General features: G+C 46.2%; 1 protein-coding gene across 3 annotated transcripts in view; it reads right to left on the reverse strand.

Annotated features, from left to right (window-relative positions):
- Positions 1-24,130, reverse strand: part of dph6 (diphthamine biosynthesis 6) — a 406,744-nt gene that overhangs the window by 112,094 nt on the left and 270,520 nt on the right. For 2 of the 3 annotated variants that reach the window (XM_072484542.1, XM_072484534.1), the window contains exon 13: positions 9,873-10,118. In XM_072484542.1, the coding sequence (XP_072340643.1) occupies positions 9,873-10,118 (246 nt within the window). Of the gene's footprint in view, positions 1-9,872; positions 10,119-24,130 lie in introns of those variants that run through there. The other variant, XR_011936487.1, reaches the window with a different exon arrangement.

Below are 24,130 nucleotides of genomic sequence, written 5' to 3' on the forward strand. Positions count from 1 at the left end.
GTAGTGTTCGGGGCTGGTGTATGGTTTGTAACAACTGTCTGTTGCACGCGCAGTTGCAGAAGTCCAGCGATGATCCAAACGCATGTCAGCAGTCCTTGCTTCATCCTGTGTTTTCAGTTTTCCGGGTAATCCTGGGGGTGCAAGCATAGTATCTGTTATCTTTGGTTAATATCTCGCTTTATTAGTCTTTCTCTCCTTACTCCAATTACCCGTTATGATTGTCACCATAGTGACTCCCTCATTTTTTTTTTTTTAAATACCATTTTGGAGAGACAAGAAATGAAAATTTTTGAAGTACAGACTCTCGCAGCTTGTGGCCGATGCGAGGAGTGGTATGACAATTTATTCAACCAGCCTTTTCTTTACTTGCAACCAATGGTGGTTGAGACTTATCTTAACCAGCCGAATTTCAGGGCGGCCAGTTTTATAGAGTTTCTTCCAAGGGTTCAGAGGTAGTTCGCGTGTAGCAGCATGTATAGCAACCATATTGTGTCATATGTGCAAATAGCAGGTGGGGAACGACCAGGGGTTCACGGAAAATAAAGGAAAGAGGTGAGTGCACAGAACGTGGCAAAATGCATTCTTTAAACCACAACCAAAGGGAAAGCAGAGAAGGTGAAACTAAAGCCTGCCAAAGACAGTGCAGAGTGTAGAGAACCATTCCAGAGGTATAAAGTGATGGGAACATGAGGTGCATGTGGGCCGCTGCAGGATAAGAATGGGTGGAATCCCCAGGTAGGGTTAGTGCCGTTTCTCCACTATGTGAGCTTAACTGACCGGATATATTTGGGGTCCTCAGGTAGGGCGGGTACCAGTGCCGTTACTCCCTACCTGGGTGACCTGAGTGGACGGTAAGAGTTTGTAGTCGTGTGGAAACGTGTCATAAAGACTGGGAGAACAGTGATCTGTTTCTCGACAAACTTGTGCCTTTAACTGACATTGCGTATCGTACCCTCGAATTAGAAGAGTAATTTTGTGTCGGGCGACATGAATTAAAACATGTAGTCGAAAAAAGAAGGAAAAAGGCGGGCAGGCTCCATCAGAGCTTGGACACCTTAATACTTAGGCGGTGTCACTTACTCATCATCTGGACACCTCAGGGTTATGTACCAAATAGTGTTGTAAAAGCATTACCGAAACGTGAGTCAGTATCCGAATCATCACCATCTCCCGGTTGCCAGACTCGTGTCTGCCGTTTCTGTGCCTTGGCCGCGTGGGCCGTCGGATAATCCAAATCGTCTTGCCTTACTAGTCTGCAAGAGTTGTCGCGGTGCCAAAGAGGGCTTGTTTGTCGTGAGGCGTAGGGGCGGTGAGAGTGGAGGGCAAGTTACTGTGGTCGGGCAGTGGCTGTGGCGGTAGCTGGAGGAGGGCATAAAGGGGGTCAAAGATGTATAAGTCGGGGGCTGGGTGACTAGGGGCAGAGAGATCGCGCCAGTGCTCAGGGATAGTAATCAAATCTGGGAGGCTCTCGCTGTCGTCGGAGTCAAGTTCAAAGTGAAAGTCTGTACCTGTGGGCAGAGACAAGTTTGGGTCTGTGGGTGTGGACAAGGGATAAATGCTGGCATGGCTGGGTGAGGGTTGGTGGAGGGGTTGGACTAACTTGTCGATGGGCGGGGCATAATCGTCTCCTATTGCCAGAGAGATGTGGTGGGAGTGGCTACATTGGGATCTGTAGACTTTGAGTTGGTTGATGTGGAACCAACCAGCTTTACTGTTGGGGTACGTTATCTTGTCCACGGAGGGGCTCACTTTGTTGGAAATGGAGTAGGGTCCTGTAAATTAGGGGGAGAGGAAAGAACTGGGGTTGTAAAGTGAAACCATTACTTGCTGACCAACTGTGTACTCTACGGGGTGGACGGTTTTGTCAAAGCAGGCTTTACTCTGCTTCCTTCTAGCGCCTAATCGGACAGCTGCAGTGAGTTGTGCCGCTTCAATGTTATCTGTAACTGTTGGACTGCTTTTTCGTAGGTGAGAGCGGTTACCGTGGGGCTTGCCAAATCGAGGCCTAATAAATATTTAATACCCTTCATGGGCCATCCGGTCATGCGAGTGTGGGGGGTGAAACCTGTTGAACTGGAAAGGGTGTTCCGAATAAACATGAGAATAAATGGGAGGACCGTGTCCCACGTGGTATTGTCCTGTTGCACCATCTTCCTAATGGTCGCTTTTAAAGTTTGATTCATTCTCTCGACAATGCCACTGGATTGGGGGTGATACGTTATATGGAATTTCTGCCTGATCCCAAAAATTGTTAAAACATTTTGCATGACTCTGCCGGTGAAGTGGGAACCTTAGTCTGACTCAATGCTGCGGGGGAAACCCCAGCGTGTGAATATCTGTTGGGTCAAAATCTTAGCGGTGGCCTTTGCTGTGTTTCTCCGTGAGGGAAATGCTTCTACCCATTTAGTAAAGGTGTCGATTACAACCAGCACGTACTTGAAACCATTTCTTCTGCAAGGGGGAAGGGGGCCAATGTAGTCGATTTGCAAATTTGTCCAAGGGCCATTCACAGGTCGGGTGTGACGTAATTGTCCTTTCTTCGAATAATATTCAAGATTGTTCTGAGCACAGATAAGGCAATTCTCGACCTAATGGGTTTCATCGCTTTTTAAATCGGGCCACCAACACAAAGGTCTTAAATGGGCAACGGTATTGCATATCCCCTGATGTCCGTGTCTGTCATGAAATTGGTAAATGAGCTGGTTTCTGTCCTGGGTGGGGACCACATAAATTCCATTTTTAAAAACTATGCCATCCTGTACAGTCAGTGCGTCCTTCCATTTATCATAGGAGGCCGGGAAGTTGCCGTTTAAAACCTGTTTGAGGGTGTCGTCTTCTTTTTGGGCTTGGGATAGATTCTCAACATTGGGCTGGGAAACCTGGACTGAGTGTATCGGTTCGCTTTCGGGTGGCTGCCAGAAGTGGCCATGGGGTGATCCTGCTTTGGCTAAGGCGTCTGCCTTTACATTACCGGGTGGGGAGGAGCGATGATGGCTTCTTACTTTAATAATAATAATGTGAGATCTGAGGCTGTCTTGAGAATGTGCTTTAACAACGGGGCAGAGGGTAGGGGCTTTCCATCGGCTGAAACAAAACCTCGAAATTCCCACAGGGGCAGGAATTCTGTTAAGCTGTTGCACACATACAGGCTGTCTGAGTGTATGTCTGCGGGGGTTGGAAAAGAGTCGGGGTGCTGAATTACATAGGCTATGGCTGCGGGTTCTGCTGCTTGTGAACCTAGGTGGCCGGGCAATTTTAAAGCGATCTCTTCTAGTGAGCATCCCTGCGCGACTTCTACGTAAATTCCACAACCATTAATCCTAACGCCATTTTCGATTGTGGAGGAACCGTCCATATAAATTTCTGTGAATTCTGTGTCTTACTGCCTGCTGGTGGGTGTAGTGACTTTGGGATAAATGGTCCTGTGTGGTGTTGGGCTGCTATGATCTGGCACTCATGTGGGGTCCCTGCATATTGGAGATTATCGGCCAGACTTATGTGGGTCTCGGTGCGTTTAACCGTAATGTCCCTGCCTTGTAACAGTAGTGTCCAGCGAGCTGCTCTGATTTGACTGACTGAACCGTCCTTTAATCTACAGTCTAGTAATAGTTGCGTGGGGGTGTGCTCGGTCAAGATCGTGACTGGGTTGAGGCCTGTGATGTACGCAAAGTACTGTACTGCCCAAAAGACTACAAGCAAGTGCCGTTCGCAGGCTGAGAATCCTTGCTCTACGGGGTCTAATACTCTTGAGGTATAGGCTACGGGTCCTAAGTGATCGTGTCGTTCTTGCAGGAGTACTGCTGATAGGGTTCGGTCGGTGGTTGCTACTTCTATGGCATAGGGCAAGTCTGGGTCTGGAACTTGTATAGTGGGGGCTGTGCCTAGGGTGCGTTTTAAATCATCAATGGCACCTGTGTGCTGCGGAAGCCATTCCCATGGAGTGTACTTTTTAAGGAGCTCTGAGAGTGGGGCTGCTTTAGTGGCAAAACTATTTATATGATTTCTGCAATATCCTACCAAACCTAGGAATGACCGGAGTGCAGTGACATTTTGGGGCAGGGGCAATTTAACGATGGACTAGATCCGATTTTGCTCAATTTCTCTCTTCCCATGGGTGATGACGGTGCCTAAATAAAGAACCTTTTCCTTTAAAATCTGGATTTTTTGGGTTGACCTTGCGTCCGATGGATTGCAGTAGGCCTAGTAATTCCGATAAGAGCTCTACGAGTTCCTCTTTTGTGTCCGTTTGCAAGAGCAGATCACCTACATATTGAATGAGGCATTCGGGTCGGGAAAGTTCAGAAAGTCCGTTGGCCAATTGTCGGTGGAAAATGGAGGGGGAGTTATGGAATCCTTGTGGGAGGCATGTCCACGTGTACTGCTGCCCTTGAAACGTAAACTCGAACTTATACTGGCAGGCCTTGTCTAATGGGATGGACCAAAAGCCATTGCTGATGTCCAGCACTATGAAGTACTTTGCCTGTATTCCCTGTTTGAGTGTAGCCTTGGGACTTGTGGCAACAGTGGGGGCTGCTAAAGGGGTTACCTTGTTAAGTTCTCTCGGCAGTCGATCATGAGTCGCCACGAACCATCGGGCTTTTTTACGGGCCAAATTGGGGCATTATTTGTGGACGCTATGGGTCGAATAACTCCTTGGTCTAACAAACTATTAATAACCTTCAAAATCTCACCCTCGGCTTGATGTGAGAAACCGTATTGCTTTTGCGGCTTTGGATCGGGGCCTTAAACCTTTACTGTACCTGGGATCTTCCCATAATCGTGTTTGTGTTGTGCGAACCAAGTTTGTGTTTTATGAGGACCTCTCTGATCATCTGGTCTGCACTAATTGTTTGCGGATTAAACCAATAGTCCCCTACTGAGCAAATCCTGTTTTCATAATCCCCTACTGTGAGCGTAGCGGGAGCCCTAGCTGTTTTGGCCATTCGCCATACACATTTGTTTACTGGGTCAAACAAAAGGTTATGGGAGCTCATAAAACCAATGCCTAAAATATGCTCTCCTGTTTGGGGTAGGTCAACTAAAACAACGGGGTGTCTGGTGCTAATGGTCCCTATCTGAATGGGTACGGGAGCTGTGATATATCCTTGCTGTATGTGGCCGGTGAATCCACTCAGGGTGATGGTGTCTGTGGTGGGCCATTTGTCAGTTGAAACATGGTGGAGGAGTTCAAAGTGGTGCGAGATCCTCCTGTGTCCCAAAGGAAATCGACTGTATGTCCCCGGACTGTGCCTGTAACTACTGGTCTGCCTGATTTGTCCCAGCGTGTGTCACGGACCCAAGTTGGGGAGTCCGAACACCGTCAATCTGTGGGATTAAACGCTAAATCGTCTGAACGGGCACTAACATTATGCATAGGCCTAACATTGTTCCTAGATAGGGGGTTCGGTTGTTGGTATCGGTGCTGGTTCGGGGGGTTTTGTCGGCAATCGCGGGCATAATGTCCCATGTGGCCACAATTGTAACAACCTCGTGGTGCCTGTGCTCTGGGGTGCTGTTCCTTGTGTCGATCCTTGTTTATCCATATGCTGGGTCCTGGCTAGTCCCAAGTGGGTGCGCATGTTTGCTTCTATCTCATCCTGATCTGTCTGTCGATGAAGGGTTTGTTCCCATGCTCTAGAAAGTTGTTTCAATACCCAAACTTTATTGTGTGTGTGATCTGCGGGGTTGTAGTTTACACAAGCCTTTTGACCTACGTCTGTGGCATGCGAGACTAGGTGCGGGACCATTTAGTGGTGTCCTCCTCATTTAGGTGTGCGTGGTTCAATTGTCCATAGACTGCCGTGAAATGAATCCATAGGCGACCAGCAAATGCGTCCAGCTGCTCTCCCTTCTTTTGCCTGCAGTGATTTAAACCCTCAACTGGATCTCCTGTGAGATACCCGATGGCATCTAATATGGCTGTTTTCATTTCCTGTAGGGTTCCTCCTGCTACATTTTGGGGTTCGGGCAAAGCTGATCTTACGGATTGGCTAAGGCTCATAACTATTAGCTTTACTTCTTCTCTCTTATCTAGGCCGTACATAACATTTTGTTGGCGCACCTCCTCAAAAGAAGCTGTGCAGGTCTGCGGTGGGCTCCAATGGACTAATTTTCGTGCAAGTTTCTCTTAATTGGGTTTTGGATAGTGGGGTGGTGTAAATGATATCAGGCTCATCCTGATCCGATGACTTGCGTTGTGTGGTAACCGGATTCATGGGGGTCGAATGGAGTGGGGGGGTGTGCTGCCTGTGCTTTTCCTTTTGGGCGTGGGGGGTTCGATTTTGATTTCCCGTGTCCTCTACGTTTCTTTGGGCGCTTTTGTTTAACTCTTGCCAATCGGGAGCATCTTCCTCATCTAAATCCTGCCCGAAAGTGTACCTGAAGCCATTCTGTACTGAGAGTAGCATCTGTAACTTTTCTATCTTCTGTCGGCATTGAGCATGGTCAACAGAGGATCTCTGCCTCTGTTCCTTAGTGGAGCTGTGGAGCGCTCTCAAAGCTGCTTTTAAATCTGCGCATTTGCTAGTTAGCTGGGCGACCTGTTGTTCTGTTTACTCCCTTACCAGGACTGCGCCCTGTGTATCTTGGTAGGCTTTATCGTACTGGGTCTGGAAGCTTCTAAGGCAAACTAAACAAGATTGATGTGCACGTTTTACATCGACCATTTCCTTACCTTAGCTGCTAACTGTTCCCGGAGTTGCTTAATTATCTTCTCGCTTTTGTTACTGTTTCCCTCTTTCTTTTCTTCCTTCTCAGTTAACTGCCTACGGAGCGTCTTCACGACCTCCTCTGTGCCTTGCAACTGTGCCAAACAGGACACTATTGCCATCGGCTTTCTGACTTTCCCTACATTTTTCTTGTAGACCTTGCTTAGGTTCTCCCACCAAGTTTGTCCTATCTTTCCTGGACCTGACTCATCATTAGTGCAAAGATTCGACCAAAGAGGCCATTCTTTCCCCTTTAAGTATTTCCTTAACTCTCACTTCCATATGGGGCATTGCTCTGCTCTGTTAGTCGCTGCAACCTCGGGTTCTTGTGGATTCATCAATCGTTCCATTGCTTTAGTGGCCATTACTCCTCTTATCTCTTTCTCTACTTTTAATTTGGGACAGGGGAATAAGCGGCAATTTGAACAGAGGGTATGGCCTAAGCTATTTTCCGGCTCACAATCTCTCGATAGTTGTACACAATTCTAATGAGCTTACCTTACTCTTCCCTGTTAGGTATCCATGCGGGTTAGTATACACTTCCGAAATTTGGTTATTTGGTCGATATGGGACTTGCACTTGTAGTTCTTTCTCTTTCTTGCAATTGGATTCAAAGTTTGTGGGTTCTCTCGGAGTGACAAAGTCACTTTTAATCGAGTCCCGTCAGAGTCCGCCAATAATGTTGCCTGTTTTCGATCCCAACAGCGTCGCCAATACTGTTGCTAATATTAATGATAATGTTGGTGAACCACAGGCCTTCCCTTATATCGATCAAATGCCCACACAACCAGTTAGTTAGTTCAAAAGATGGTTTATTTACATATACAAGAGTTACCTCGACATGCAAACACAATATCTACTACGAGTTAAACTACACCTATCAGCTACAATAGTCTACACTTAACTTCAGGGCGACCGGCACTGTGCAAATGGATAAGGCCTTTATCTGGATTTCACTTGGCCGGTTCGAAGAAAGTGGCTCTGTCTCTGCTGGGCTCATCCGTCAGGTAGCGATCGTTGGTCTTGAACTTGGCTGCTGTTCCTGCTATAGTTGGGCTGGCACAGGCCGGATCCAAAAGAGACAGAACACAAGGCTGCACTCTCTTTTATCCCTCTGGGATTTCGCGCTCTTTGGAGCGGTCCTTAACCTTGGACCCAATAATTCGACAGGGCTCTGATCACTGTCTTCGATGTCGGCCAATAAAGGGGAGGGTGCCTTGGTGGCTGGACGGGTCCTTAGCGGTCATTGACCTTGGCAGTTGGGCTTTCTGAGTAAAGGGAGTGGCGACGATCACTCTGTGGCTGTTCCGGTTTCTTGACTGGAGTACTATTGTCCTGGGAAAATGGGCCATTGAAATGCAAACGAGCGGGGGTGGTCCTTTGCAGGTGGCCATCTGCTACAAAGGACAGGAACGGCAAACTAGTCACGGCACCAGTCAAGGTCAATGAGGCCTTTGCGACTTTCTACCGAGAGCTGTACACCTCTGAGCGCCTGGAGGGGTCTTGAAGATGATGAGGTTCCTCGACCAGTGGTGGGGGATAAAAATGAGGCAGTGGTTGGAACCACCACTAGAACTGGAGGAAGTCATGGAGAGCATCCAATCCATGCAATCGAGGAAGGCACCAGGTCCGGACGGATTCCTGGTGGACTTCTATAAAACATTTGCGGAGCACTAGCCCTGCACCTACGGGAGATGTTCAATGACTTGCTGTTGAGAGGTACCCTGCTGCCCACACTGGCACAGGCAGGTGGATTGGATTAGGATTCACTGACCATTCCACTCATGGGAATTTACAGCAATAACGTATTTCATTTTGTGACAGGAAGTTAACTTTTGAAACTGAATGAGACTCTGAAATATACTGAACAGCAGCATATGCATCTTGTTGATTGGAGTATTTGCTCCTGCACAGGGCCGGCTCAATCTGTCCTGCACTGGCCTGTGCTGCAGTGATGTCATTGGCTGATTTTTCCATCTTGTTGCTCATCAGCACACGTTTGCTTCCTGAATACACACTTTGCAATATTGAACATCTTTACTGCCATTCTGACGAGAGGTAAGCTTGGATTTTAATTTCGCGATTATTCATATTATTTACAAGTTGAAAAATACTAAAGCAGCAGGCTTAATTTGCACTTTTGTGTTGTGGGGTTAGGGTGGGGGGGGCAGGGTGTACATGATATAATTGGGGGAAGGGGCGTGGCATCATTGCAGGGGGGGATGGGGGCAGAAATGAAGATGAGTGCGGGGCCCCATAAAGTCTGCCACTGCCCAGTCAGCATCAGAGTCTGATGTAAATTCATTGACCTTTTTCAGGTTTCATGACAATATTCTGTGGAAGCACCGGGCATTATATTTGGGAAGAGGAAGAAGTTAGACCAGTCAATGTGAACTGGCATTTATGGAAGATTTTGGCACTGACCATTAAATACTTTTGATTGAAAGAGGATACAGGAGCACAAAAAAAACATGACAGAAGATCAAAGCAATCTTGAAAACTGATTTTCACATTAAGAACCTAAATTTTAGCAGTGACACAAGTACAGAATCGCAACATCTACCTGACTAACACATTTCCAACACAACTATACAGAAAAAGCACAAAATATTTTTACCAATAATGAAAGGTATGAACACACTCTTTAACATGCACCCCTTTTGGAGTCAGGCGATTGAGTGAAGCCAGATCCTTTTCTCTTGCACTGCAGTTCTCAAGTTGCAACAAAAAGTACCTTTCTAGGACATAAAATAACATTTCATTGTGCAGGACGTTTTAACAATGTAACGGGACTCCTGCCTGTCTCTCTGATGTACTTTCTCCTGAAGGAAAGTATTGTGCGTTACATGCAAATGTGTGTTACATTTGAACATTTGCTGCCAAGAACTTCAAAGTAGTTTTTGCATTTGTGAACTACAGAAGTTTACATTGTGAAATGAGTCAGAAGTTCATTTGGGTACATTTTGACAGACAGGGTAAAGTTTGGTTTGATACTGAAAAAAAAAGTTGAGGGTATATAAACTTGGGGATCTATTGCTGTTAGGTGTAAAAAAGTAGTTAAGTAAATGCAATTTTTACTGAAGTTAATCTGCAAAGCAAATAATCTATAGTATTTTCAACACTTTCACTGAACAAGTGTATGTATCACAAGACACTATTGCTTACCTCTTTTGAGTGTTCCCTTAGGCTCTTTTGCCAGAGATTTTGAACAACGGAGATATATTTCTTGTCAGTGACATAACAGTTTGCCAGCAAGATATTGCTTAGATTTGTTTCACTTTTCACAGCCTCAAGAATTTTCTGGACATGGCTCAAAGAGAGAGCAGCTTCAGATTTGACACCTCCTATGCTAAGTTGCATGGTGCATGGGATCAATCCAATCTGACCAGCACAAAATATTTCATCTCCAACCTAAGAGGATAAATAAAAGTCATTAACAATGTGCTGATCTCTACTAAAAGGAATGAGATTTTTCAAAATAGAAAATAGATCAAACACATTTACATAAAAATTTGGTGCATTGCTACACACATTATATTATATATATATATATACATACACAACAAATAAACATTGAACTATAGTGCAGATCAGAGACGGATAGATAACTTATGCTGTTCAGGAATCTATTCCAACAGTCGAGATGAAGATTGCAACAAAAAAATGAGCCCAACCCAACCACTTCAGCAATGACAACTGTGTGTTAATAAGCATGAAGCATCATTTATTCCTAACTTCATTAATTTAACTTCAACAAGTTTACTATTCAAAAATATACAGAGCGAGAAATAAGTTCAAAATAAGCAAGGAAAATAAACAAGGAAAACATTTTCTTTTTTTTTAGTTGTTTGTATTCAAAATTTTTCAATAATTTTTACAAACCCCTACAAAAAGAAAAACAACGAAAAAAAGCATAGCAATAAAACAGAAAACAACTTAACAATTTAACAAAACAAGGTGGGGTATAAGCCCTTTACAAACAAAATCCATCCACCGCCCCCAAACCACCCCCCCACCGGTTTGCTGCTGCTGCTGACGTCCACCTCACGTTCCGTGAGAAAGTCAAGGAACGGTTGCCACTGCCTGGAGAACCCCTGCAAGGACCCTCGCAAGGCAAACTTAATCCTCTCCAACCTGAGAAATCCCGCCATGTCACTGACCCAAGCCTCTACCCTTGGGGGTTTCGCGTCCCTCCACATTAACAAGAGCCTTCTCCGAGCTACCAAGGAGGCAAAGGCCAGAACTCCGGCCTCTTTCGACTGCTGCACTCCCGGATCGTCTGATACCCCAAATATCGCTGTCCCCTAGCTCGGTTTTACCCGAGTATCGCCTTTGCGAAGCCTTTCCAAAATCCTGTAAGTGCTGGGCATGCCCAGAACATATGGACATGATTTGCTGGGCTCCCTGAGCATCTCACACACCTGTCCTCCACCCCAAAGAACTTACTCATTCTCGTCACTTTCATATGCGCTCGGTGCACACCTTAAACTGAATCAAGCTAAGCCTGGCGCAAGATGAGGAGGAATTGACCCTGCCCAGGGCGTCAGCCCACAGGCCCTCACCCAGCTCCTCCTCCCACTTGTCCTTCAGCTCTTCCACCGAGGCCTCCTCCGCCTCCTGCAGCTCCTGATATATTTCCGATATCTTGCCCTCCCCTGCCCACATGCCCGAGACCACCCTGTCCTGTATCCTCCGGGCAGGCAGCAGCGGGAATTCCCCACCTGCTTTTTCACGAACGCCCGAACCTGCATGTACCTAAAGGTATTCCCCGGGGGTAGCCCAAATTTCTCCCCCAGCGCCCTCAGACTAGCAAAAGTCCCATCAATGAACAAGTCCCCCATCCTTTTGATATCCGCCCTGTGCCAACTTAGGAACCCCCCGTCTATTCTTCCCGGAACGAACCTGTGATTGTTCTGTATCGGGACCAAGACTGAAGCCGTTGCCTCCCCCCGTGCCATCTCCACTGCCCTCAGATCCTCAATGTTGCTGCCACCACCGGGCTCGTGGTATACCGCGTCGGCGGAAGCAGCAACAGTGCCGTTATCAATGCCCCCAAGCTAGTATCGTTACAAGACGCCGCTTCCAACCGTTTCCACGCTGCCCCCTCTCCCTCCATTACCCATTTCCGAATCATGGATATATTCGCTGCCCAATAATAGCTGCAAAAGTTTGGCAGCGCCAACCCCCCCCCCCCGGACTGTGCTCCAAGAACAGTCTCTTAACACGCGGGGTCCTGTTTGCCCACACAAATCCTGTAATAATCCTATTTATGTTTATTTATGAATTTTTGTTCTTGGTGTTTTATTATTTGTGCAAAAGGGTTCTATTTTTCTGTTGTGATAATCTATGAAAAACTTTGAATAAAAATTATTTTTAAAAAAAAATCCTATTTACCCGCTTGAAAAAGGACTTGGGGATGAGAATGGGAAGGCACTGGAAGACGAACAAGAACCTGGGAGGACCGTCATCTTTACGGACTGCACCCTGCCCGCCAGGGAAAGCGGCAGCATGTCCCACCTCTTAAAGTCCTCCTCCATCTGATCCATCAACCACGATAAATTGAGCTTGTGCAGGGCACCCCAACTCTTAGCCACCTGAATGCCCAAGTAGTGAAAGCTCCTCTCCACCACCTTAAGCGGTAGCTCTCCCAGTCTCTTTTCCTGGCCCCTCGCATGTATCACAAAAAGCTCGCTTTTCCCAACATTCAGTTTATACCCCGAAAAGTCTCCAAAATCCCAAAGAATCTAGGAAAACATTTTCTAAATACCTTGGGCTGTAAATGCTTTTTTCATTTGCATAAAATATGAACCAAATTAATTGAGATATACACCTTATCTTTAAAGATTACCAGTTGTCTTCGACAGCTTGGCTTAACAACATCAACTAGTTTGTGCAAAGTTCCTTGTGCTTTTATTTAAAAAACATAGCTGGCAAACTTTGTTTACGAAGGCAAGGGATGAATAGTGTTGAGGCAAGGAATTGATATTACCGTGGTAATCAGCATCAAGGATGCGGTCTGAGATCGCATGACTGGCTAATACCCTTCTCTCTCTCTCCCCCCGCCTCCCCACCACCACCACCATGAAAGAACCTAAAGCACAGGGCATACACCAGCATCTGGGCTTTGAGTAAGTGTGCAAAACTGAGGACAATATCATGTTGGCCCAGATTTTGTGGTTCGTGACAAGGCGATGAAACTTGCCATTGACTTTGAACAAAGCTGCCCACAAAGATCTAGTATGCTCCGTGGCATGGATTTCACCTTTCCTGAAATTAATTTCATACTATTGTCAGCTTTATGAGATCTCCAGCTTCAAGAAACAGTGATGCCATCAAGCATGTTAAACAGCCAATCACACTGAAGAATTATCACAAGCTGCAAAGCAGAAAGTGACAAACATTCGCAAGTAATAATTTTACAGAAACTGAAATAGAAAATTGGGACATATATGATTGATTATGGGATAATACCAAACAGGCCTTGAGAAGATATAAATACCAAACAAGTCTTGAGATGAAAATCTTTTTACTTTAAAAGCTATAGAATTTTCTTTTTATCATCGAACAAAGAAATTTGACATTCATCATTTAAGAAAATCATCTTTTTCAGGGTCAGAGAAGTTGTTCAGCAGTAATAGGGGGCGGGATTCTCCCAACGGGAGTCTAAGTGCTGACGCCGAAGTAAAAACCGGAGTGTTTTACTCCGACGCGGCGCCCGTTCCCAGACCCCATTCTGGGGCCTCCGTGGGGCTGGCAGGGGTTCGGGAACGGCATTTTCGGGGTTTGGGAACGGCATTTTCGGGGTTTAACGCCCGGTCCCAGGGGCAACAGAGGCGGCAAAAGCAGGGAGAAGGCACAGTGAAGGGAAATGTCAAAAACAAGTAAAAAAACGGCCGTGGAAAAAGCAGCTGAAAGTCCGTCGGGGAGTGGAAAGATCACCACGGGGATGGCAAGAAAAGTGGAGGCTGGGGCACCAGGGGAGGCCGCATTGCCCACGGCTGAACTCGAAAGGTAGTTCACAAAGTACATGGAGGTGATGAAGAAGGAGATGGGGGCGGTACTGACAGTGCTGGTGGAGGGTGCGTTTGGCCCGGTGAGAGCGGCGGTTTTGAGCGCAGTGGCAGAGGTGCGGGAGCAAGGCGAGGCACTGAGGGAAGTGGAAGAGACATTATTGCAGCACAGTGATCAAATTACCTCGATGGGGAAGGAGATGCGGAAGGTGATAGAGGTCAACAAGGATCTGCGAGCCAAAATGGACGACTTGGAAAACAGATCCAGGCGACAGAATCTGAGGATTGTGGGTCTTCCCGAAGGAGTGGCAGGCCCGAGGCCGACTGAGTACTTTGCCACGAAGTTGGCGAAGCTATTGGGGGAGGGGGATGATTCCTCCCGATATGAGCTGGATCGGGCTCATCGGTCGTGGAGGCCTGTACCAAAGGAGAGTGAGCCGCCAAGAGTAGTAACTTTGTGTTTTCGTAGGTACAGTGTGAAGGAGAAGGTCCTGTGCTGGGCAAAGCAGAAGCGGGTGGTGTAGGGGGCTGGAGCTAGTATATGCATATATCAGGACTATATGGTGGAGCTGGCGAGGAGGCGGGCTGCCTTCAGCCAGGTGAAGAAGGCACTGTACATCAGTAAGGTGCAGTGTGGCATAGTATACCCAGCTAAGTTGAGGGTGACCTACAAATCCAAGGACTTTTATTTTGGGATGGAGGAAGCAGCGGAGGAGTTTGCAAAGGCAGAAGGACTGTAGCTGAAGTGAAAGTGGTCATGTACCGATGTAGCCTCATGTAACTGTATTTTTTCACTGCAGCTGGAGTATGTGCTAAATGAGCTAACGTTGTATATACTCGGACAAGGGAAGAGATGGGACTTTCGCTTGCAATGATGGTTCTTTGGGGCTTGGGTGTGCATGCGGGGTTTGTGTGCTAAAGGGGATTTCTTGGTTTTCCTGGGACCGGGCAAGGGGGAGAGAGACCCGGGCGGGGGCCTCCACGCTGGCCGGTTTAAGGCAGAACAGGTTCCGATGAGTCTAGTCGGGGTGGAAAGTTGGGGGAAGGAACAGAGGTTGGGGAGAGGAGTTTTGTAAGAGGAAGTGGAGGGGAGGAGTCGGGAAGGGGGGGGGGGGGTGGGCTTGCAATGCATGGGTGTCAGTTACGGTACTCTTTCAGGGATTGGATGGCATTGAATGTTTGGGGGGGGGGGGGGGGGACTCTATAGGTCAACGGTGACCATAGGCGATTCCTGATTCCTTTTTCTTTCTCCTTTGTTTGTCCCACCGTGGGAGGGTTTGACTTATTCGATGCTTATATTGTCAGGTGGGTCGTCGTTTGGGGTGGTGGGAGGATGGGATCGTTGTTGTTGATAAGGGAATTGACTTTGTATTTGTTACCATTTACTACTTGTTGGTGGGGTGTAAATTTTGAAGAATATGTGAAAAAGGAGAATAAAAATATTTTACAAAAAAAATAGTACCATTTATTTAAACGAATTGTGATGAAAGGTGAAGGAGCTGGAAGCCAAATAATATGAATGTGATTTGTACATTTACATGTACATTTGGTTTCCAAGCATCATTTATTTATTCCCCTTTTCGGACTGATTTTTTAATAGGACAATCAAATTCTGAAAGATCAGTCACTCATTCTCATAGTGCTATATCCATGAAGTTCTTAACAAGAAATAACTATTTTGGTGAGATTATTTTGTTAAGTTTAGGCATGGACCAATCTTGTCCATTATCACATTGCACAAATCTGCTCAAGGATGCTGTGTGAGATCCCGAAAACAGGGGCAAGAGCCTGTCCTGCTATTCAATGTTATTGTTGATGCTGTACTGTGAATACCAGCTTCCTGCACTATCCTCAGATCGGTAAATATCCAAAATCTTCTTCCATCTCAGTCTTGCATATACACATTGACTGAATTTCTTCAGCTCTCTGGGCTGGAGAATTCGAAGGATATGTAACTCTGAATGAATAAATGTCTCCTCATCGCGGACCCTAATGGCAGATTCCTTATTTTGAGACTGCGATCTCTAGTTCTGGACTCCCTGGCCAGGGGAAACAGCTCTCAGCATCTCCCTTTTCAAGTCCTTTACGAATGTCACACATTTCAGTGAAACTGCCTTTAATTCTTCTAAACTGCAGGGATACTCATAGAACATAGAAAAATACAGCACAGAACAGGCTCTTTGGCCCACGATGTTGTGCCAAACCTTTGTCCTAGATTAATCAGATTATCATAGAATTTATTTCCCCTCATAGGACAGCCCTCTCATCCCAGTGTATCTTATCAAATTTGTTTTTGAAAATCCAAATACACTACATCTGCTGGTTCCCACTTATCTAACCCACTAGTTTCAACCTCAAGTAACAGATTTATCAAGCATGACTTTCCTTTCATAAATCTGTGTTGGCTCTACATTATCATGATATGATTTTCAAAGTGCTTGTTACCAAGTACTTTCTAATAATTTCTCTATTATTGATGTCAACTGGTCTATAGTTCCCTGATTTCTCTCTCCTTTTCTTGACTAGTTGCTACCTTCCAATCTGTGGACATAGTGGCACAGTGGCTAGTACTGCTGCCCAGTGCTGGAGATCCAGGTTCAATTCCTGGCGAAGATGATTCTGGATAAGAGCGAAAGTAACAGGGTAGTTATTATGGGAGACTTTAACTTTCCAAATAGTTACTGATATAGTTCGAGTACATTAGATGGGTCGTTTTTTGTACAATTTGTGCAGGAGGGTTTCCTGACACAATATGTTGACGGGCCAACAAGACGAGAGGCCACATTGGATTTGGTTTTGGGTAATGAACTAGGCCAGGTGTTAGATTTGGAGGTAGGTGAGCACTTTGGGGACAGTGACCACAATTTGGTGACAAACAAAGAACAAAGAACAAAGAAATGTACAGCACAGGAACAGGCCCTTCGGCCCTCCAAGCCCGTGCCGACCATACTGCCCGACTAAACTACAATCTTCTACACAATGACGTTTACGTTAATGATGGAAAGGGATAAGTATACCCCGCAGGGCAAGAGTTATAGCTGGGGGAAGGGCAATTATGATGCCATTAGACATGACTTGGGGGGGAATAGGTTGGAGAAGTAGGCTGCAAGTGTTGGGCACACTGGATATGTGGAGCTTGTTCAAGGAACAGCTACTGCGTGTTCTTGATAAGTACGTACCGGTCAGGCAGGGAGGAAGGCGTCGAGCGAGGGAACCGTGGTTTACCAAAGAAGTGGAATCTCTTGTTAAGAGGAAGAAGGAGGCCTATGTGAAGATGAAGTGTGAAGTTTCAGTTGGGGCGATTGATAGTTACAAGGTAGCGAGGAAGGATCTAAAGAGAGAGCTAAGACGAGCAAGGAGGGGACATGAGAAGTATTTGGCAGGTAGGATCAAGGAAAACCCAAAAGCTTTCTATAGGTATGTCAGGAATAAAAGAATGACTAGGGTAAGAGTAGGGCCAGTCAAGGACAGGGATGGGAAGTTGTGTGTGGAGTCTGAAGAGATAGGCGAGATATTAAATGAATATTTTTCGTCAGTATTCACTCAGGAAAAAGAGAATGTTGTGGAGGAGAATGCTGAGACCCAGGCTATTAGAATAGATGGCATTGAGGTACGTAGAGAAGAGGTGTTGGCAATTCTGGACAGGTTGAAAATAGATAAGTCCCCGGGGCCTGATGGGATTTATCCTAGGATTCTCTGGGAAGCCAGGGAAGAGATTGCTGGGCCTTTGGCTTTGATTTTTATGTCATCATTGGCTACAGGAATAGTGCCAGAGGACTGGAGGATAGCAAATGTGGTCCCTTTGTTCAAGAAGGGGGGTAGAGACAACCCCGGCAACTATAGACCGGTGAGCCTCACGTCTGTTGTGGGTAAAGTCTTGGAGGGGATTATAAGAGACAAGATTTATAATCATTTAGATAGGAATAATATGATTAGGGATAGTCAGCATGGCTTTGTGAAGGGTAGGTCATGCCTCACAAACCTTATCGAGTTGAGAAGGTGACTGAACAGGTAGACGAGGGTAGAGCTGTTGATGTGGTGTATATGGATTTCAGTAAAGCGTTTGATAAGGTTCCCCACGGTAGGCTATTGCAGAAAATACGGAGGCTGGGGATTAAGGGTGATTTAGAGATGTGGATCAGAAATTGGCTAGCTGAAAGAAGACAGAGGGTGGTGGTTGATGGGAAATGTTCAGAATGGAGTTCAGTTACAAGTGGCGTACCACAAGGATCTGTTCTGGGGCCGTTGCTGTTTGTCATTTTTATCAATGACCTAGAGGAGGGCGCAGAAGGGTGGGAGAGTCAATTTGCAGACGACACTAAAGTCGGTGGTGTTGTCGACAGTGCGGAAGGATGTAGCAGGTTACAGACGGACATAGATAAGCTGCAGAGCTGGGCTGAGAGGTGGCAAATGGAGTTTAATGTAGAGAAGTGTGAGGTGATTCACTTTGGAGGAATAACAGGAATGCGGAATATTTGGCTAATGGTAAAGTTCTTGGACGTGTGGATGAGCAGAGGGATCTAGGTGTCCATGTACATAGATCCCTGAAAGTTGCCACCCAGGTGATAGGGTTGTGAAGAAGGCCTATGGAGTGTTGGCCTTTATTGGTAGAGGGATTGAGTTCCGGAGTCATGAGGTCATGTTGCAGATGTACAAAACTCTGGTACGGCCGCATTTGGAGTATTGCGTACAGTTCTGGTCACCGCATTATAGGAAGGACGTGGAAGCTTTGGAGCGGGTGCAGAGGAGATTTACCAGGAGGTTGCCTGGTATGGAGGGAAAATCTTATGAGGAAAGGCTGATGGACTTGAGGTTGTTTTCGTTAGCGAGAAGGTTAAGAGGAGACTTAATAGAGGCATACAAAATGATCAGGGGGTTAGATAGGGTGAACAGTGAGAGCCTTCTACCGCGGATGGAAATGGCTAGCACGAGGGGACATAGCCTTAAACTGAGGGGTAATAGATATAGGACAGAGGTCAGAGGTAGGTTCTTTATGCAAAGAGTGGTGAGGCCGTGGAATGCCCTACCTGCAACAGTAGTGAACTCGCCAACATTGAGGGCATTTAAAAGTTTATTGGATAAGCATATGGATGATAATGGCAAAGTGTAGGTTAGATGGCTTTTGTTTTTTGACTTCACATGTCGGTGCAACATCGTGGGCCGAAGGGCCTGTACTGCGCTGTATCGTTCTATGTTCTATGCGTTTTGAAGACAGGTGAAATTAAGGCATCGTAAAAGTTTGGGCTAATGGAAGTTTATTTATATGGGTTCTCTGGGGACTAGTTAATTGGAAACATTGTGTTCAGCTTAGCAAAGTGATGTAGTTAATGAAATGAGCCAGGGGTTGATGCAGTCAGGTGGGGTTTTTTTGGCCTGGAAGGAGAGCTGTGAAGGTTTTTGAAGAAATACAGCCAGAGATTCTGCATTATTCTGACAAGGTTTCAGGTCTCTTTCTTTCAATCAGACTCAAAAGATCTCTCTTTCTCAAAGTGGAATATCCAAGACACCTCTATACAGCAAACATTCCTGAGTATGTTAACTCTAATTAAAAGTGGATTGGGACCCGAGATGGTTTTGCTGTTTGAGTGGAAATAAAGTTGGCAGTTAAGGATTACAGTGTATTGATTAGCATTCTTTCAGGGGTAATTGTAAGCTATGTTCTTGTGTGATGTTTAAGATACTTTAATACTGTGTTATTAATAAAGTTTGCTTTAATATATCATATCCCTATTTCTGCAAGAAATCACTCTTGGACGAAATATCCTTTCCTCAGTCTTACAAAATTATAATAAAATATCGGGGATTCTGTCCCATATCCTAGTTGGGGTCTGGTCTGGGATTGTAATAAAGAGGATCATAGAACAGTTGACCAACAGCCTGGCCAATTCATTAAGGTTTATGGAAAATCGTAAAAGAGGAGAGATAAAAAGGTAGAGGCTTCAGGAAGAATTGCACAGCTTCAGGGCTCATTGTTTCCTGCTGTCCCTCAATACCAGGACAATGTTTGGGCAGCATGGTAGCACAGTGGGTAGCACTGTTGCTTCACAGCTCCAGGGTCCCAGGTTCGATTCCTGGCTTGGGTCACTGTCTGTGGGGAGTCTGCACGTTCTCCCCGTGTCTGCGTGTGTTTCCTCCGGGTGCTCCGGTTTCCTCCCATAAGTCCCAAAAGACGTGCTGTTAGGTCATTTGGAAATTCTGAATTCTCCCTCCGTGTACCCGAACAGGAGCCGGAATGTGGTGACTAGGGGCTTTTCACAGTAACTTCTTTGCAGTGTTAATGTAAGCCTACTGGTGACAATAAAGATTATAATGTTTGCACACGCTGCAATTTTCTGCCATGTGCCGTGATGAAACTGAACAGGCCAATTCTCAACCCACTGAACTTTGGACATGTGTGGCAGGATGTCCCAGGAGGTAGTGGGATACGAGGTGGAGGGTTTGCTTCCTTTTCTTTCTTTCTCTGCCACTGCTTTGCCTCATCATTACAACATTTAAAAAATAAACACATTTAGAGTACCCAATTCTATTTGTTTCCAATTGAGCTGCAACCAGGGGGTGGTTTAGCACAGGGATAAATCGCTGGCTTTGAAAGCAGACCAAGGCAGGTCAGCAGCACGGTTCAATTCCCGTACCAGCCTCCCCGAGCAGACGCCAGAATGTGGCGACGAGGGGCTTTTCACAGTAACTTAATTTGAAGCCTACTTGTGACAATAAGCGATTTTCATTCATTTTCATTTCATTTAGCTTGGCCAATCCACCTACCCTGCACATCTTTGGGTTGTGGGAATGAGACCCATGCAGACACGGGAAGAATGTGCAAACTCCACACGGACAGTGATCTGGGGCCGGGATCGAACCTTGGTCCTCGGAGCCGTGAGACAGCAGTGCTAGCCACTGCGCCACCCCATTATTATGACATTTAGACCGAAAGAGTGATGCAGCCTGATGGACAAGTTGTTACCAATCTGAAGGATTGACAACAAGCTCCACCCAGTCATCAATGCCAATACTGCTGAGCTTCAAGCAATGAGGACTTCAGAGTGTCTTTGAAGCATTTTCTTTGTCCTTCCCTGCAATGTTCGCCATTTGAGAGTTGAGAACATCTATTATAACCCTGCATGCGACTCACCCTGCTGGGAATGATTGTTCCCTAGTGCTGATTGGGCTATGAGTTAACTGGCACTCGTATAACAGGTCAGAAAGCAGTGAGGCCCCTGAGATGTGTAACTGGGTCCTGTGTAAATATTGCTGTTAGGCTGAATAAACCTCTCTTATGAAATCTTTGGACTTCCCCGTTGCCGTTTACTTCATTGGCGACGAGGATGAAATAGAGCTGTCGGCCGTCTTCCCTGAAATAATTTTTTTTTTGTTTTTGAATGAAGTGTGGACTGAGGTACGGGCTTTTTGTTGCTGTGAGGCCCCTTTTTGGAACCTTATTGAAACAGCTGGTGAGCGCCGGGCTGAGGATGGATGCCAGCTTGTGCAGCGAGTGTGCTGGAAGAGTTCCATGTATCCATCAGTACCCAAGACGGCGTCATCAGAGCGACCTCTGGAGATGGAAGTGCAAAGTTTTCATCCGTTTTCCATTGCCGGTCCTTTCGCAATGCCGGCTTGCTGTGGCAGAACAGTTTACTGGGGAATCTTTATTGGAGTTGGCCGCCGCCCTTTTGGACAGTCGTTAGGGTTTGTGAGTGCGGTGTTGATTTTGAAAGGCTGTTGATGACTGGGACTATGAGTGGTATTTTACATGGCTGCAAGTTTTGTGCCCACAGACACAGGGTTGTGTGAACCCTGTGTTTTTGCTTGGGCGATATGCCTGATTGAACCGGTACTGTGTAAATTCTGGGGTGAAAGCTCCCTTAGCTTCGGTGGGCATGGTAAATTCCCCTTTGTTGTACACGGATGCTGTGGTGAGCTTTTTGGGGTATATGGGTGTAGTGTTGGCCGTTGTCTGATGATTCTTCACTGCCTCCCCCCCCCACCCTGTCCCCTTGTGGCTGAAAGGTACACCGTGCCAGTAAGGCCTTGGGTTGATAGGTCAGATGCCATGCTGCTCACCGTCCCCAGGCTTCACCTTTTGTGTGGTTAGCCAGACATAATGTTCAGCAGGATGTACGCCAGTCCATCCTGTTGTTGTTCTTCTGGTGTCTTGTTGGGCCCGAAACACTTTAAATTTTTGTGTTGTTGCCTGGCCATTGCGGTTTCGTTGTACCGGTTGTGTGTCCTCCTCAATTTTTCTTTGTCCTGTCCTCCATGGCCGTTTCTGCGTGAGTTTTCGGACTTTGGGGGGAGGGGGCGGGGGAGGGATGTTGTAACCTTGCATGGGACTCATCCAGCTGGGGATGATTGCTCCCGAATCCTGATTAGGATGTGAGTTAACCAGCACTAGCATAACAGTGCTGTAGCAGCTGACAGAAAGGAGTGAGGACCCAGAGATGTGTAACTGGGTCCTGTGTAAATACTGCTGTAACGCCAAGTGAACATCTTTCTTCTGAACTCTTCAGACTCTCCCTTTTCTTCAACACCAGAACCGGGTTTCCACCATCAGCACACAGTGGCCAGTCCATCGAAGTTGATTTTGCTGGAGTTTTGCCTGAATCTTGAGATCCTGGCTTCAAGGAAGAGGGGAAGAGATAGAATAGACAAGATAAAATTGTTTCCCTTGATATTCAAGATAAGAGGCAGAAGGTGTCGAAGAGACATGAGGAAGAACCTTTTTATGCAGAGGGTAGTGGAAGTCTGGAATTTGCTATCCGAGTTGGTGGTGGAGGCAGAGACCCTAAACTCTTAAAAAGTACATGGATCTGCACCTTAAATGCTCAAGCTACAGGGCTATGGACTGGGAGCATGAAGGTGGGATTAGAACGGGCACCTGGGTGTCCTCAGGCTGGTTTAGACAAGATGGGCTGAATGGCCTCCTTCTGTGCTGTAACGTTTCTGTGATTCTACGAAGACACTAGTGTTTGTCAACAGTTTCCCATTGATTCTGGAGGATGCAGCAGAGGCACAGCTGGTGGAAATTCTTTCGTGCTCTCCTGTTTTGCTGATCCGGTCCTCAAATGTTGCCAAACCAAAATTCACATCTATATATTTGGCTAATCAACCAAATATTTTACCTTCCATATATGTTGAAGGAGAGACTCTGGCATATGTTGCCCACTTCCCATTCTTTGGTAGCCAACTCTCTCATGCCTTTTGGAAATCCATGTACACCACATTTCTCGGTTCCCCTCTTATAAAAGAGAGAGAAAAAAAAATCTTAAAACAATGAGCTTTAGAAAGTAAGAAATAATGGTTTTCATCCTCTCCATTTGCAGTGATTTCATATCCCTGCACTCTGTTGATTAAACTGAGATGAGTTGTGCAAATTTTGGCAAGAGTGAACTTGACCACACAGATTACATAGAATGGGGCTTGAAGTTATAATAGCTGCAGAGTTGGTGGCTCAGTGTAAAGAATGCCAGGGTTATTTTAAAGGGATAGAATTAATAGTGGAGAAGCCGCATTGAGCTTGTACAGAACCATAATTAGACCAGAATTGGAGTAATTGGAGTGTACAGTTCTGGTCTCCATTTTAGAGAGACACTGGAACATGCACAAACATTCACCCTGATGATATGAGAACTGAGAGGTTACACCTATCGCAAGAGATGGAACAGGCCAGGGGTCTTTTCTCTAGAAAAGAGAAGACTGAAGGGTAACCAAATAAATATCTTCAAGATTATGAAAAGGTTTGGCGGATAGGATAGATAGATCAATCGGCCATATATATAAGACTGTCACTAATAAATCCAAGAGGGAAGTCAGGAGAAAACAGCATGGGTTAAAATGTGGAACTCGTTAGCAGCGAAGACAAAGTATGGATGCATTCAAAGAGAAGCTAATGAGCACGTGAAGAAGAAAGGAACAGAAAGATATGTTGATAGGATGAGATGAAGTAGAGTGGAAGGAGATTCAAGGGAAGCATCAACAGTGTCATGGACTCTTTAGTCCGAATGGCCTTTGTCTGCGCTGACAGTACTTTATAGTAGATACACACTTTTCACGATGGGCCTTAGGTTCAAATCCAGCGCAAACTGGCGAGATGAACAAATTCCCTGTCTGGACTTCCGGTTGCGGCGATGACCAGCTAAGCCGCACGTTTCGGCACCTCCCGTTTCAACGGACTTTTGGGCTCTTATCAGGAGCCCCAACGGAAATTTTTTGCGGCCAAACCCAGTGTGAGGCGACAAAGGAAGGAGTCCCCCCGGGTGTGGATGGAAAGGAGCGACAGTAGTGGCCAGATTGTGGAGGATCCTTTGGAGCAGCGGCAGAGAAGAGAAGGGAGAAGCAAGATGGCGGCCGAGGAAGCCCAGATGGTATGGGGCCCGGAACAGCAGGAGTTCCTCCGACGATGTGTGGAGGAGCTCAAGA

The sequence above is a fragment of the Scyliorhinus torazame genome, chromosome 2 (assembly GCF_047496885.1).
Source record: "Scyliorhinus torazame isolate Kashiwa2021f chromosome 2, sScyTor2.1, whole genome shotgun sequence".
Classification (NCBI taxonomy): Eukaryota; Metazoa; Chordata; class Chondrichthyes; order Carcharhiniformes; family Scyliorhinidae; genus Scyliorhinus; species Scyliorhinus torazame.